Source organism: Microcaecilia unicolor, chromosome 1 (assembly GCF_901765095.1).
Source record: "Microcaecilia unicolor chromosome 1, aMicUni1.1, whole genome shotgun sequence".
Classification (NCBI taxonomy): domain Eukaryota; kingdom Metazoa; phylum Chordata; class Amphibia; order Gymnophiona; family Siphonopidae; genus Microcaecilia; species Microcaecilia unicolor.
Window position 1 is genome coordinate 237,962,419 of NC_044031.1, and position 17,309 is coordinate 237,979,727.

Consider the following 17,309-nt stretch of genomic DNA (forward strand, 5'->3'; position numbering starts at 1 on the left):
CCAGGCACCGACACTGAATATATGGAAGCTAACCAATTTGATAAAATGTGGTCACGTCAGGTTTCCTTTGATGATTTGCTCCAATATAGTTTTCTGTGGTTGTCACACTGTCTTTCTATCTTGTGTTGGGTGCTCTGGCACACCTATTTTTCGACCTTGATAGAATTCTGCCTCTTTCTGTTTCCAGTGTACAGGGCATTCTCAGGGTAGACTTAAATTAAAGAAAATACCAGGTTTATATATTTGTAGATAATATAAAAACATATCCCCAATTACTTCTTTTTAAACTCAACTCAGACCACATCTAGAGAGAAGAATCGACATACCTTAAGCTTTTTGACACTGATGCATGGATCATTAGAGAAACTCTCGGTATCTGCAATTTGGATATTTGCATTTTCTAGTTCACCAGTCAGATCATTTCTCACCTGTCAGCCAAAGAGAGATAAGGAAAATGGATAACCTGTTAATCATTAGAAAATAGAAACACAAATGACTTGATAGACTACACAGTCAGATATAAAATATTTAGGGCCCTGTTTACTAAGCACTGTAGGCGAACTAGTGTTTTTAGTGCAAGATAAAAATTAGCATGCGCTAACATTAGAGACACCCATAGGAATATATGGATATCTCTAGCATTAGAATGCAATAAATTTTAGCATGCGCTAAAAATACTAGCCCACCTTAGTAAACAGGGCCCTTGTGTAAATCCGTTTTTGGATGTTTTGTAAAAAAACATTCAAAAATCCAGTAATGAAGAATGCGCAATCATTGGATGTTTCTGCCCTTCTTGAAATGTCGGATTCAGAACAGATAACACCAACTACTATGTTGGCCACAGTAGCGTTACCTTCGGACAAGATCTGGATTTTAAAGAAGTTTTTTCATTATAAAGGAAAAACCTTTCGTGGTTTGCAAACTCGTGTTTTTCCAGATCTAGCGAGGGAAACGCAAAGGCGACGACAAAAGTTTTTACAGATGAGACAGGAGACACTTCAACTTGGCGCAACTTTTTACCTTAAATATCCTTGCAAATGTTTAATCTCCTATCAAGCCGTGAAATATGTTTATTTTGATCCTGACCAATTGTCATCTTTTTTAACATCTAAGAGAGCTCCTAGTTAAGTAAAGTTGAATAGAAACTCGTCTGTATCTCAAAATTTGATTTATAAAGTTTATTACCTGTTTTCTCCTATTTAGGAATCTTGGACTCCTGTTGTGGACTTTAAATGAAGCTATAATATTTAATTTGTGTTATGAATAATATCTTTAGATTTAATTGTAATAGTGGATTTTTCTTTACAAGTTTATACTTGTTTACTATGTATAAAAACGATAAATAAAATATAAAAAAAAAATCCAGTAATGAACATGGCCATTTTCAAACCAGAAAAACATCCAACTTTTTTTTTTTTTTTAAATGGCCATTTGTAACATGATTTTGTGCTCAGTGTGTTCATCTTTTGGGAGCATTTGTGAAAAAAAAAGTCCAAGGGAAAAACGCACACAAACCCATTCTACACCACTCAGGATTTTATAGACCTCAATCATATCTCCCCCCCCCCCCCCCCCCTCAGCCATCTTTTTTCCAAGCTGAAGAGCCCTAGCCTCTTTATCCTTTCCTCATATGAGAGGAGTTCCACCCCCTTTATCATTTCTGTGCCTATTCTTTGAACCTCTTCTAATTCTGTTATATCTTTTTTATATATGACAACCAAAATGGAATGCAATATTCAAGGTGAGTTCGAACCATGGAATGATACAGAGGGCTTTATAATATTCTTGGATTTACCATCCCTTTCCTAATAATTCCTAGAATCCGGTTTGCTTTTTTGGCTGCTGCTGCACACTAGGCAAAAGATTTCACCATATTGTCTACAACTATGATTTGGAATATTCATTCCAATTTGGATCACTTTGCATTTGTCCACATTAAATTTAATCTGCCATTTGGCTGTCCAATCTTCCAGTTTCCTAAGGTCTTCCTGCAATTTTTCAGTCTGCATGTGTTTTGACAACTTTGAATAGTTTGTGTCATCTGCAAATTTAATCACCTCACTTATCATTCTGATTTCCAGATAATTTATAAATATGTTAAATAGCACAGGTCCCAGTACAGACCTCTGCGGCATGCCACCATTCACCCTCCTCCATTGAAAAAAATGGCCAGTTAACCCTACCCTCTGTTTCTAATCTACAAAAGGACATTACATCTTATTTCATGACTCTCTAATTTTCTCAGGAGTCTCATGAGGCCAAAGGTTTTCTGAAAATCTAGATACACTACATCAACCGGCTCAACTTTATCCACGTTTATTCTCGCCAAAAAAAAATGAAGCAAATTGGCGAAGCAAGACTTCCGTTGGCTGAACCCAAGCAGACTCTGACCCACTAAACCATGTTTGTCTATGTCTACCATAATTTTATTCTTTATAATAGTTTCCACTATTTTGACTGACACTGAAATCAGGCTTACCGCTATGGCCTTGTCTTCCCGGAGTGCCCCTTTTCCTCTTTCATTATCTAATGGTCCCATGGATTCCCTCCCAGGCTTTCTGCTTCCAATGTACCTGAAAATTTGTTACTATGAGTTTTGCCTCTGTGGCAACTTTCTTTTCACATTCTCTTTTAGCCTTCTTTATCAATGCTTTGCATCTAGTTTGCCAGTGCTTATGTTGCTTCTTATTTTATTTATTACATTTGTATTCCACATTTTCCCGCATAGCAGTAGGCTCAATGTGGCTTACAGGTTCCGGAGAGGAGAGTACCAACTCTGGGAATATATATATATATATATATATATATATATATATTTGTTACATTTGTATCCCACATTTTCCCATTTTTGTATACATATACATTCTGATCCTTTTTCCATTCTTTGAAGGATGTTGTTTTAGCTCTAATAGCCTCTGTCACTTTACCTTTTAACCATGCTGGCTGTCATTTGCTCTTCTTTACATCTTTGTAAATACATGAGTAGTAAGTCTCACTAGCATTTGTCAACTGTTAATTAGCTTTAATTGATTTTGACTGCTAACCATGCCCACTTCCAGTCACGTAAGGCAATCAGAATCGAGGATCTGCCCAGGCCATGCCCACTCTTAACCCACGTCCCACCTCTTTGATGATATCACCGGATATGATGGTATAGCCCTGTACATGCCCCATCCTTTTTGCATATTCCTACCTCTAATTTGCTTTATTTGCATAACTCCACCTCAAACCCGTACTTTTTTTTTGCACCCATACTAAAACCACGCCCCCTTCAGTGATGTCACAGTAAGAGACATAATAACCACACCCCTTTTCCAAGATGGTGGTGACTGTTGTACACATCACTTCACTTTCTGATTCACACTATTCATCGACATCTTGGATGGGGTCACGTGACGGGAAGTGAAGTCAAAAGTGTCTGACACCGCCCTCTATAGCCTAGGAGGCCCGTGCACAGCTTAAGCTTTTTTTTCTCTCTCTCTCTGTCAGGAAAGAAAATAGGCATTTTTTTTAGCCTTCTCACTACTTTAAACTCTTTCTTCTGTAAGTGCTGCAAAAAGAGGCTTGACCCCAGATCCCCTACTCCTCCTCCTCCTGAGCCCCGGTGTCAGACAGATGTTTTTTTCTCTCTTAGGAAAGAATGCTGCTAACTTAGACACCCCTTTTTCCTCCTGGAACAAATACCCAGCTGATGGAGCAATGTGCTGTATTTTGTGGGAGAATCTTTTGCTCCTTCATTATCTAATGGTCCCATGGTTTCCCTGTCTGTGTGAGCTCAAACAGGCTGCTCCTCCTCCTCCTCCCAAATCATGCAAAACATAGGAGTTTCTTCAGCAAAGGAGACTACATCCACAGCCCCCTTCCTTTCCATTCCTGCAGGCAAAACTGAAAAGTACTTATACATAGAGAGATGAATCATCCATCTATCCATATGCCTCCTCCCCACTCCCCTTACATGGACCCCCACCCCACATGGCAGAGGACTTTTTAAAATAAAACCTCTTTTTTACAACACAGCGCTAGTGTTGAAACGAGACCTCGCTATGAAGTCATGTACAAAAAACCCTGAACAGAATTTTCTTCGATCTGGAAGCAGTCGGGAGTTTAGGAGACATTACACCTCTCAAATGAAAACAGGTCAAAGAATGGCTCAGAGGTCAAGAAGCTTATGCCTTATACCAAACTGCTCGCTTTCATTTTCAAAAAAACAAAACCATAGTTTCAGAGGTAGACACTCAGTGGCAAGCAGAGTTGGTGGATATGTCAGCTCTGTCTTTTTTAACTGTGGTTATAAATATATACTGATGATTAACAACATCTTATTGAAATATGCTTGGGCCATTTGTCTAAAAACAGAAACCGGTTGTGAAGTGGCCGAAGCCTTTGAAAAGGTGTTGTTACGGTCTCAGGTTCAAAACAAACAGTCACTAGAACGTGAGCCCTTGGACCACTGCCGAGGAGTGGCAGCGGCAGGCAAGACCCCCAGCTGGGACTGGGCAAACAAGCGAGGCTGGATCTGGAATCTGGAATGGACTTGGCCAGAATGACAGGACTGGAGCAGCTCCGGGTTTCACCTGCACTGACCGCCGTTCCCCAGAGGTTGAGCCCCTGGGTGCGGGCGGCCTGCAGGACTTACAGGATGGAGCTGGACGGGATCAGGATTCAGAGACAGACTAGGCACAGGGCGTACATGCAAGTTTGGCAGAAGCAGGATTGAAGATATACACACAAGCTGGGCCGAAGCAGGGTTCAGGATATACACAGAAGCTAGGCAGAAGCAGGGTTCAGGATATACACACAAGCTAGGCAGAAGCAGGATTCAGGATATCCTGACAAGCTAGGCAGAAGCAGGGTTCAGAATATACACACAAGCTAGGCAGAAGCAGGGTTCAGGATATACATACAAGCTTGGCAGAAGCAGGGGTTTAGGATATTCACACAAGCTTGGCAGAAGCAGGGGTTCAAGATATACATACAAGCTTGGCAGAAGCAGGGGTCCCAAACAGAGGGAAGAAAGCTGAAAGCAGACAAGGTAGAACAGGAACAGACCATCTGCACAGCAGAGAGCTAATTAGGGACAATGCTGGCTACTGCAGACACTCAGAATGACAGACCAGAGCTCCACACACTGGCAACAGAACAGAACCAAGACTAAAGGCTAACAAGCCGCCACAAACAGGGACCACAGACAGTGAACAAGGCATGAATAAGTAAGACTCTCAGGTGGAGACTGTCTGACTTCAATAGGCGGAGTAGGATCAGAAGGAAATCTTCCTCCGAAAAATACCTGGGGTCTTCCTACTACTACTACTACTACTATTTAGCATTTTTATAGCGCTACAAAGCGTACGCAATGCTGCACAAACATAGAAGAAAGACAGTCCCTGCTCAAAGAGCTTACAATCTAATAGACAAAAAATAAAGCAAGCAAATCAATTAATGTGTAGAGGAAAGAGGAGAGGAGGGTAGGTGGAGGCGAGTGGTTACAAGTGGTTACAAGTCAAAAGCAATGTTAAAGAGGTGGGCTTTCAATCTAGATTTAAAGATGGTCAAGTATGGGGCAAGGCGTAGGGGCTCAGGAAGTCTATTCCAGGCGTAGATTGCAGTAGTCTATACGAGAGGTGACAAGGGTGTGGATGAGGGTTCTGGTAGAGTGCTCGGAAAGAAAGGGGCGGATTTTACGGATGTTGTAAAGAAAGAAACGACAGGTCTTGGCGATCTGCTGGATATGAGTAGAGAAGGAGAGAGAGGACTCAAAGATGACCCCAAGGTTACAATCTGAAGAGACAGGGAGAATGAGAGAGCCATTAACAGAAATATAAAACGGGGGGAGTGGGGAGGTGAGTTTGGGGGGAAAATGAGAAGCTCGGTTATGGTCATGTTTAATTTCGGGTGGCATTGAGACATCCAGACAGCAATGTCAGACAAGCACGCTGAAACTTTGGTTTGGATGCAAGGTGAGATATCAGGGGTAGAAAGGTAGATTTGGGAGTCATCAGCATAGAGATGGTAGAAAAAGCCATGGGATGAGATTAATGAACCAAGGGAAGAAGTGTAGATAGAAAAGAGGAGGGGACCAAGAACAGAACCCTGAGGTACGCCGACAGGCAGAGGGATAGAAGTAGAAGAGGATCCACTAGAGTGAACACTGAAGGTGCGGAGGGAGAGGTAGGAAGAGAACCAGGAAAGGACAGGGCCCTGGAATCCAAGTGAGGACGGGGTATCGAGAAGTATGCTGTGATCGACAGTGTCAAAAGCAGCGGAAACATCAAGAAGAATGAGGATGGAATAGAGACCTCTGGATTTAGCCAGTAATAGGTCATTAGAGACTTTAGTAAGCGTAGTTTTGGTTGAGTGGAGAGGGTAAAAACCAGATTGTACTGAGTCAAGAATAGCATGTGAGGAGAGAAAATCAAGGCAGCGGCGGTGAACAGCACGCTCAAGTAATTTGGAGAGAAAAGGAAGGAGGGAGATGGGTCGGTAATTAGAGGGACAAGTAGGGTCGAGTGAAGGCTTCTTAAGGAGAGGTGTGACCACAGCATGTTCAAAGGCAGTAGGGACAGTCGCAGTGGAAAGTGAGAGGTTGAAAATGTGATAGATAAAAGGAATAAGAGCAGGAGAGATGGCATTAAGAAGGTGGGGTGGGAATGGGATCAGAGGAACAGGTGGTACATTTTGAGGAAGAAAGGAGAAGTGTAGTTTCCTCAATAGTAACTTCAGGAAAGGAGGAAAAGGAATGAGGGGAAGGAGAGAGAGGGGAACGGACTAGTGGAGGGAGAGGTGGCGAGTTGGAGAATTCAAGGTTTATCTTTTGAACCTTGTCGTGAAAGAATTCAGCAAGGGTCTGAGGAGATAATGAAGGGGGAGTTGGGGGAGGGGGCACCTTGAGGAGAGAGTTCAATGTGGTGAAGAGAAGTCGAGGGTTACAGCCAAGAGAGTTAGTCAGTTGGATATAATAATCCTGTTTGGCGCGTAAAAGAGCAGATTGGAAGGAGGTCAGCATGAACTTAAAGTGTAAGAAATCAGCAAGGGCTGAGATTTCTGCAAGAGGCGTTCAGCGGAGCGGGTACAGGAACGTAGGTAGCGGATATTAGAAGTCAGCCAAGGTTGAGGTTTTGTACACCTTATAGGGCGGGTCATCAAAGGTGCACCTGGATCCATGACAGACCTTATTGACCTGCCAACCAGAAACACCACAAAATCTGTACGATCATACCTAAACCTCCACTACCCAAGCAACAAAGGACTCAAATATAAATCTACTACTACTACTACTATTTAGCATTTCTATAGTGCTACAAGGCGCACGCAGCGCTGCACAAACATAGAAGAAAGACAGTCCCTGCTCAAAGAGCTTACAATCTAATAGACAAGAAAGCGAATGCTACATACCTGTAGAAGGTATTCTCCGAGGACAGCAGGCTGATTGTTCTCACTGATGGGTGACGTCCACGGCAGCCCCTCCAATCGGAAACTTCACTAGCAAAGTCCTTTGCTAGCCCTCGCGCGCCCGCGCGCACCGCGCATGCGCGGCCGTCTTCCCGCCCGAAACCGGCTCGAGCCGGCCAGTCCAGTATGTAGCAAGACAATACACTTCAAGGGAAGACACAACTCCAAAGGGGAGGCGGGCGGGTTTGTGAGAACAATCAGCCTGCTGTCCTCGGAGAATACCTTCTACAGGTATGTAGCATTCGCTTTCTCCGAGGACAAGCAGGCTGCTTGTTCTCACTGATGGGGTATCCCTAGCCCCCAGGCTCACTCAAAACAACAACATTGGTCAATTGGGCCTCGCAACGGCGAGGACATAACTGAGATTGACCTAAAAAATTTACCAACTAACTGAGAGTGTAGCCTGGAACAGAACAAACAGGGCCCTCGGGGGGTGGAGTTGGATCCTAAAGCCCAAACAGGTTCTGAAGAACTGACTGCCCGAACCGACTGTCACGTCGGGTATCCTGCTGCAGGCAGTAATGAGATGTGAATGTGTGGACAGATGACCACGTCGCAGCTTTGCAAATTTCCTCCATGGTGGCTGACTTCAAGTGGGCTACCGACGCTGCCATGGCTCTAACATTATGAGCCGTGACATGACCCTCAAGAGCCAGCCCAGCCTGGGCGTAAGTGAAGGAAATGCAATCTGCTAGCCAATTGGATATGGTGCGTTTCCCTACAGCCACTCCCCTCTTGTTGGGATCAAAAGAAACAAACAATTGGGCGGACTGTCTGTGGGGCTGTGTCCGCTCCAGATAGAAGGCCAATGCTCTCTTGCAGTCCAATGTGTGCAGCTGACGTTCAGCAGGGCAGGAATGAGGACGGGGAAAGAATGTTGGCAAGACAATTGACTGGTTCAGATGGAACTCCGACACAACCTTCGGCAGAAACTTAGGGTGAGTGCGGAGGACTACTCGGTTGTGATGAAATTTGGTGTAAGGGGCCTGGGCTACCAGGGCCTGAAGCTCACTGACTCTACGAGCCGAGGTAACTGCCACCAAGAAAATGACCTTCCAGGTCAAGTACTTCGGATGGCAGGAATTCAGTGGCTCGAAAGGAGGTTTCATCAGCTGGGTGAGAACGACATTGAGATCCCATGACACTGTAGGAGGCTTGACAGGGGGCTTTGACAAAAGCAAACCTCTCATGAAGCGAACAACTAAAGGCTGTCCTGAGATCGGCTTACCTTCCACTTGGTAATGGTATGCACTGATTGCACTAAGGTGAACCCTTACGGAGTTGGTCTTCAGACCAGACTCAGACAAGTGGAGAAGGTATTCAAGCAGGGTCTGTGTAGGACAAGAGCGAGGATCTAGGGCCTTGCTGTCACACCAGACGGCAAACCTCCTCCAATGAAAGAAGTAACTTCTCTTAGTGGAGTCTTTCCTGGAAGCAAGCAAGATGCGGGAGACACCCTCTGGCAGACCCAAAGAGGCAAAGTCTACGCCCTCAACATCCAGGCCGTGAGAGCCAGGGACTGGAGGTTGGGATGCAGCAGAGCCCCTTCGTCCTGCGTGATGAGGGTCGGAAAACACTCCAATCTCCACGGTTCTTCGGAGGATAACTCCAGAAGAAGAGGGAACCAGATCTGACGCGGCCAAAAGGGAGCAATCAGAATCATGGTGCCTCGGTCTTGCTTGAGTTTCAACAAAGTCTTCCCCACCAGAGGAATGGGAGGATAAGCATACAGCAGACCTTCCCCCCAATCCAGGAGGAAGGCATCCGACGCCAGTCTGCCGTGGGCCTGAAGCCTGGAACAGAACTGAGGGACCTTGTGGTTCACTTGAGATGCGAAGAGATCCACCAGGGGGGTGCCCCACGCCCGGAAGATCTGTCGCACCACACGGGAATTGAGCGACCACTCGTGAGGTTGCATAATCCTGCTCAACCTGTCGGCCAGACTGTTGTTTACGCCTGCCAGATATGTGGCTTGGAGCACCATGCCTTGCCGGCGAGCCCAGAGCCACATGCTGACGGCTTCCTGACACAGGGGGCGAGATCCGGTGCCCCCCTGCTTGTTGACATAGTACATGGCAACCTGATTGTCTGTCTGAATTTGGATAATTTGGTGGGACAGCCGATCTCTGAAAGCCTTCAGAGCGTTCCAGATCGCTCGCAACTCCAGAAGATTGATCTGTAGATCGCTTTCTTGGAGGGACCACCTTCCTTGGGTGTGAAGCCCATCGACATGAGCTCCCCATCCCAGGAGAGACGCATCCGTGGTCAGCACTTTTTGAGGCTGAGGAATTTGGAAGGGACGTCCCAGAGTCAAATTGGAGCAAATCGTCCACCAATACAGGGATTCGAGAAAACTCGTGGACAGGTGGATCACGTCCTCTAGACCCCCGGCGGCCTGATACCACTGGGAGGCTAGGGTCCATTGAGCAGATCTCATGTGAAGGCGGGCCATGGGAGTCACATGAACTGTGGAAGCCATGTGGCCCAGCAATCTCAACATCTGCCGAGCTGTGATCTGCTGGGACGCTCGCACCCGCGAGACGAGGGACAACAAGTTGTTGGCCCTCGCCTCTGGGAGATAGGCGCGAGCCGTCCGAGAATCCAGCAGGGCTCCGATGAATTCGAGTTTCTGCACTGGGAGAAGATGGGACTTTGGGTAATTTATCACAAACCCCAGTAGCTCCAGGAGGCGAATAGTCATCTGCATGGACTGCAGGGCTCCTGCCTCGGATGTGTTCTTCACCAGCCAATCGTCGAGATATGGGAACACGTGCACCCCCAGCCTGCGAAGCGCCGCTGCTACCACAGCTAGGCACTTTGTGAACACCCTGGGCGCAGAGGCGAGCCCAAAGGGTAGCACACAGTACTGGAAGTGGCGTGCGCCCAGCTGAAATCGCAGATACTGTCTGTGAGCTGGCAGTATCGGGATGTGTGTGTAGGCATCCTTCAAGTCCAGAGAGCATAGCCAATCGTTTTGCTGAATCATGGGGAGAAGGGTGCCCAGGGAAAGCATCCTGAACTTTTCTTTTACGAGATATTTGTTCAGGGCCCTTAGGTCTAGGATGGGACGCATCCCCCCTGTTTTCTTTTCCACAAGGAAGTACCTGGAATAGAACCCCAGCCCTTCTTGCCCGGATGGCACGGGCTCGACCGCATTGGCGCTGAGAAGGGCGGAGAGTTCCTCTGCAAGTACCTGCTTGTGCTGGAAGCTGTAGGACTGAGCTCCCGGTGGACAATTTGGAGGTTGAGAGGCCAAATTGAGGGTGTATCCTTGCCGGACTATTTGGAGAACCCACTGATCGGAGGTTATAAGAGGCCACCTTTGGTGAAAAGCTTTCAACCTCCCTCCGACAGGCAGGTCGCCCGGCACTGACACTTGGATGTCGGCTATGCTCTGCTGGAGCCAGTCAAAAACTCGCCCCTTGCTTTTGCTGGGGAGCCGCGGGGCCTTGCTGATTCGCACGCTGCTGACGAGAGCGAGCGCGCTGGGGCTTAGCCTGGGCCGCAGGCTGTCGGGAAGGAGGATTGTACCTACGCTTGCCAGAAGTATAGGGAACAGTCTTCCTTCCCCCGAAAAATCGTCTACCTGTAGAGGTAGAAGCTGAAGGCTGCCGGCGGGCGAACTTGTCGAATGCGGTGTCCCGCTGGTGGAGAGACTCTACCACCTGCTCGACTTTTTCGCCAAAAATGTTATCCGCACGGCAAGGCAAGTCCGTAATCCGCTGCTGGATTCTATTCTCCAGGTCGGCGGCACGCAGCCATGAGAGCCTGCGCATCACCACACCTTGAGCAGCGGCCCTGGACGCAACATCAAAAGTGTCATAAACTCCTCTGGCCAGGAATTTTCTGCACGCCTTCAGCTGCCTGACCACCTCCTGAAAAGGCTTGGCTTGCTCAGGGGGAAGAGCATCAACCAAGCCCGCCAACTGCCGCACATTATTCCGCATGTGTATGCTCGTGTAGAGCTGGTAAGACTGGATCTTGGACACGAGCATAGAGGAATGGTAGGCCTTCCTCCCAAAGGAGTCTAAGGTTCTAGCGTCCTTGCCCGGGGGCGCCGAAGCATGTTCCCTAGAACTCTTAGCCTTCTTTAGGGCCAAATCCACAACTCCAGAGTCATGAGGCAACTGAGTGCGCATCAGCTCTGGGTCCCCATGGATCCGGTACTGGGACTCGATCTTCTTGGGAATGTGGGGATTAGTTAATGGCTTGGTCCAGTTCGCAAGCAATGTCTTCTTCAGGACATGGTGCAAGGGAACAGTGGACGCTTCCTTAGGTGGAGAAGGATAGTCCAGGAGCTCAAACATTTCAGCCCTGGGCTCGTCCTCCACAACCACCGGGAAGGGGATGGCCGTAGACATCTCCCGGACAAAGGAGGCAAAAGACAGACTCTCGGGAGGAGAAAGCTGTCTCTCAGGAGAGGGAGTGGGATCAGACGGGAGACCCCCAGACTCCTCGTCAGAGAAATATCTGGGATCTTCCTCTTCCTCCCACGAGGCCTCACCCTCGGTGTCAGACACAAGTTCACGGACCTGTGTCTGCAACCTCGCCCTGCTCGACTCCGTGGAACCCCGTCCACGATGGGGGCGTCGAGAGGTAGACTCCCTCGCCCGCATCGGCGAAGCTCCCTCCGCCGACGTAGTCGGGGAGCCTTCCTGGGAGGTGGCCGCGGTCGGTACCGCACGCGGTACCGACGTCGGGGACCTCAACCTGGGCGATGGGCCAGCCGGCGCCACGCTCGACGGTACCGGTGGCGCAAGCACCGCCGGTACCGGAGGGGTAGGGCGCAACAGCTCTCCCAGAATCTCTGGGAGAACGGCCCGGAGGCTCTCGTTTAGAGCGGCTGCAGAGAAAGGCTGAGAGGTCGATGCAGGCGTCGACGTCAGTACCTGTTCCGGGCGTGGAGGCTGTTCCGGGCTGTCCAGAGCGGAGCGCATCGACACCTCCTGAACAGAGGGTGAGCGGTCCTCTCGGTGCCGATGCCTGCTGGGTGCCGAATCCCTCGGCGACCCAGAGCTCTCGGTGCCGACACGGGGAGGAGACCGGTGTCGATGCTTCTTCGATTTCTTCCGAAGCATGTCACCGGAGCTCCCCGGCACCGACGAGGAGGACGTCGAATCCATCCGTCGCTTCCTCGGGGCCGAGACTGAAGAAGGTCGATCTCGGGGGGGCTGTACCGCAGGAGCCCTCAGGGTAGGCGGAGACCCACCCGAGGGCTCACCGCCACCAGCAGGGGAATGGACAGCCCTCACCTGCACTCCACCCGATGCACCACCGTCCGACGACATCAGCAGACGAGGTCCTGGTACCACCGACGTCGATGCAGCTATCCGATGTCTCGGCGCCGATGCAGAGGCCCGATGCCTCGATGCACTCGATGCAGGGGCGGCCGAGGAAGATGGTCTGGACGCTGACGACGTCGATGCACTCGAAGATCCCGGTGCCGATGCCGACGAAGAGCCCGAGAACAACACGTTCCACTGGGCTAGTCTCGCTACCTGAGTCCGCCTTTGAAGCAGGGAACACAGACTGCAGTTCTGAGGGCGGTGCTCGGCCCCCAGACACTGAAGACACGACGAGTGTCGATCAGTGAGCGAGATAACCCGGGCGCACTGGGTGCACTTCTTGAAGCCGCTGGAAGGCTTCGATGTCATGGGCGGAAAAATCACGCCGGCGAAATCAAAAGCCGAAATGGCGAAATTTGAAGCACCAAATTTAGAGGGAGAAAAAATCTCGACCGAGGCCGAAAAGAGGCCTACCCCGACGACGAAAGAAAACTTACCGGGGCAAAAAAGCTGGAAGTACGGGGAGGATTTACACGAAACCCGGCGGGGGGTTTCCGGAGCACTTCCCGACTAGGACAAAGCTTTCCCGAAGGAAAAAAACACGTTCAAAACAAATTGGACGCGCGAGGTCGACTTTCCGGGGCTCGACACGGCGAAAACACGACCGTACCGAGTGCGGACAAAAGAAGACTGGCCGGCTCGAGCCGGTTTCGGGCGGGAAGACGGCCGCGCATGCGCGGTGCGCGCGGGCGCGCGAGGGCTAGCAAAGGACTTTGCTAGTGAAGTTTCCGATTGGAGGGGCTGCCGTGGACGTCACCCATCAGTGAGAACAAGCAGCCTGCTTGTCCTCGGAGAAATAAAGTAAGCAAATCAAATCAATTAATGTGTACAGGAAGGAGGAGAGGAGGGTAGGTGGAGGCGAGTGGTTACAAGTGGTTACGAGTCAAAAGCAATGTTAAAGAGGTGGGCTTTCAGTCTAGATTTAAAGATTTAAATCCACCTATGCATCCAGCTTTTCCTACTGAAGCGCACAACTATGGAACGCACTACCAAAAATAATAAAAACTATGCCAGAACACCTTAATTTCCGGAAAGCACTAAAAACAGATCTATTCAAAAGAGCATACCCCACCGACCTAACATAAAAATACATGGACACCTGCGACACAATGCAACCAAAGAACGTAAAGGACATTACCTGACTCTTCCTCTCCCTCCCTCTCTAAGTCCCCCCCCCCAATTGTACCTACCATACATGTACCTTATCTACTACAACATCACCTTGTATTCATTTATAACATGCATTTGTTCAGACCGGAATCAGCTAATGCCGTTAACGGTAATATATAAGCCACATTGAGCCTGAAAAAAAGGTAGGAAAATGTGGGATACAAATGCAACAAATAAATAAAATAAATAAACTTCTGAAGCTGAATCTGTCGAGCCACAATCAGGGCACAGAATGTAGAAGTCTACCCTGCACTGGCTTTACTTCCCAATTACTGGTATTGCCATCTAATCAGCACAAAGCTTCTTTGGATCCATTCCTTCTAAACAAAATTCCTTCATGTTTATTCCATGCATTTTTTTAATTCGGTTACTGTTTGCAATGCATCTCTACCCCCTCCCACAGGAGGGCATTCCAGGTATCTACCACCCTCACCATGAAAAAGTACTTCCTTACATTATTCCTGAATTGGCCCCCCTTCATCCTCAATTCATTTTCTTTAGTTCTACCATCTTTCTGTCTCTGGAAAAGGTTTGTTTGTAGATTAATACTTTTCAAATATTTGAATGTCTGTATCATATCACCCCTGTCTCTCCATTCTTCCAGGGTGTACATGTTCAGGTCCTTAACTCTCCTCATGTGTTTTGCTACACAAACCCCATGCCATTTTCATTGCTTTTCTCTGAACCGCTTTGAGTCTTTTTACATCCATAGCAAGATACGGCCTTTTAAAATTATCCCACAGAGGATAATTTAGACAAGGTTTCCTACGTTGAGAGGACAAGAAGGCACCTATTTGTGGCCTATTTTATAAAGGCATCTATGCGTCTTTATATAATACATGCACAATCCCCGGCATAAATCATGGCTAAAGTGAAATCATGGGCATTGAAAATAGGGGAGCAATTATCCATAATATTTATGTACCAACATCTGATTCTCCTGAATTATTTCAGGAGCTGCTTTCAAGTTTTAAGGGTCAACGGACATGCTGGTCATCGTGGCTGGGGATCAACTGCTTGATATAATTCTGAACAGGTAATCCATTTTTAAAATGGTTAGATCTAAATCTTTCAGAGTCGCTTAAACACTCCAGGTGGAGTGTGGGATGTGTGAATTTATCTTTTCTTCATACACACATCACACAAATTCATGAACTATTTTTTATAAAAAAAACATTAATGTCATTTGTGCAGAAAGCATGGATTTTCTGATTGCTGTTTCAAATATTGCCACCATTTTTGTCATATTACAGGGCTTTGAAGGTTCCTCCATGGAAATTAAATGGAATCCTACTGGAAGACGGTAAAGTTTTGGAACATACAGGGGTTCATTTTCGAAACAGAAAACATCCAAAATGTGCCACCAAGTGGCAGATGGAGTTTTTGGTCCAAAACGTCCACATTGCTATTTTCAACACACATTTTTAAGATGGTTTTCTATGTAATTTGTCTTCAGTGTGATCAAATCACAAGGGGGCATGTCAGGACATGCTGGAGGCAGGATTTGAGCATTCCCAAACCTTGGACATTTTTCTGCTATAATGGAACAAAGCAAAAAAGTCCAGGGCTAAAAGTTAGATGTTTCAATCATGACGAAGTCACAAAAAGGTGCCCTAAATGACTACTGGACAAATTAAGGCATGACCCCCCCTTACTCCCTCAATGGTCACTGACTCCCATTCCACCCCTCTAAGATGGGAAAGATACAGTACATACAAGCCTTGATGACAGCTTCAGATGTTATGGCCAGTCCTATTACAGCAGCATGCAGGTCCCTGGATTAGCCTAGTGGTTGGTGAAGTGCACTGTAGAGAAGGGGACTCAAGCCCATATCTCACTCTGTTCCACTTGTGGTGGAAAGTGTGAGCCATCCAAAACCCACCAAAAAAACCTACTCTACCTACATATATGTGACACCTGCAGTCATAAGGGCTACTGTAGTGGTGTACAGTTGGGTACAGTAGGTCTTTGGTGGGATTTGGAGGGCTCCCATATAGTACAAAGGGTAATGGTGAGATGTGGACCTGGGACCTTTTATGTGAAATCCACTGCAGTGCCTCCATGGGTGTCCCACTGCTGTGCTAGGATGTCTCTATGGCAGGTTTCCTAAGAATGCTGCCCCCCTCCATACATCCCAATGGCTTGTTTTTAAGTGTTTTTCCCTTTAACTTTTTTTTTTAATGGTCACAAAACCTCACTGAGCACAAAACATCTAGGAAATGGCCTTTTTTGAAAGAAAAAGATAGACATTTTTCTAGTTTGAAAATTGCTATGTTCGCCACTTGATTTTTGGAATTTTTCAGGGAAACATCCAAAATTGGATATAAACGTCATATTGAAAATGCCCCTTCTCATCACAATTATTGATAAATACTTCCTCTTTAATGATATGGTAGAGTGCGCTCATTGCACTCTGAAATGCATTCAAGATGATTTTGTGGAACAAAATTATTAGTTATAAAATGAAAATTAATAAACAGATTATAAAATCTCTAGGTTGCTTGAAAAATTGGAGATATTAGAAAAGAAACATATAATAACTAAGGGGCCATTTTATTAAGCTGCGGTAAGCACTAAAGCTTGCTTACTGCAGGTAAAGAAACCACTATCGTGGGACAGGCTCAGGCATCCAATGGGTAGTTTTGGCATTGCACATGCTTCCCAAGTGCAATAAATTAAAATTTATTTTTTAGTGAAGGGGGCATGTTTGTGGGTGGAGAGTAGGAGTGCCCAGTGCTAATTGGTTAGCGCAGCTACATCAACATGCGCTAAATAATTAGTGTGTGGTTAGCACATGAACTCTTAGAAAATAGGTATAGTTAAGGCCTCACATGCTAATGGTCATGCATTAATGAGAAAATTAGTGCATGGCCATTACGCAAAAATGGAAAATGTTGCCATTTTACAGCCACACTAAAAATGGCCTCAGTGTGTGGGAAATCCATGTGCTAGTCATAACTGAGGCGATTTTTAGTACAGCTTAGTAAAAAGGCCCCTAAATATCATACGTACCTTTTTGAACAAGTGTATTCCATTAGTAATTCTGCTGTTTAGCCATCCTAATTGCTGCTAACGTTTTCTCCTTATTCTACTGCTAAATTCATGTGTTGTATCTTTTAACTTTTGTAATTCTTGGAAGCCACATTGTGTCTGCATTTGTGGGAAAATGTGGGGTAGAAATGAACCGTAAATAAATAAATACAGACCAATACTCAAAGGGACTTATACATTTTGGAAGTATTTTTATTTAATTTTATAAAGTCATCAGGACCCTTTTACTAAGCTGTGCTAATAAGCTAGCATGAATTTTGCCATGCATTAGATACTAACGTGAAACCACAGTAA

The 17,309-nt window shown here is 46.8% G+C and overlaps 1 protein-coding gene across 1 annotated transcript in view; it reads right to left on the reverse strand.

The window, feature by feature from the left end:
- The window catches only part of GABBR2 (gamma-aminobutyric acid type B receptor subunit 2), a 1,273,589-nt gene that overhangs the window by 634,401 nt on the left and 621,879 nt on the right, over positions 1-17,309 (reverse strand). The window contains exon 4 of the mRNA XM_030209562.1: positions 327-428. Within this exon, the coding sequence (XP_030065422.1) occupies positions 327-428 (102 nt within the window). The remainder of the gene's footprint in view (positions 1-326; positions 429-17,309) is intronic.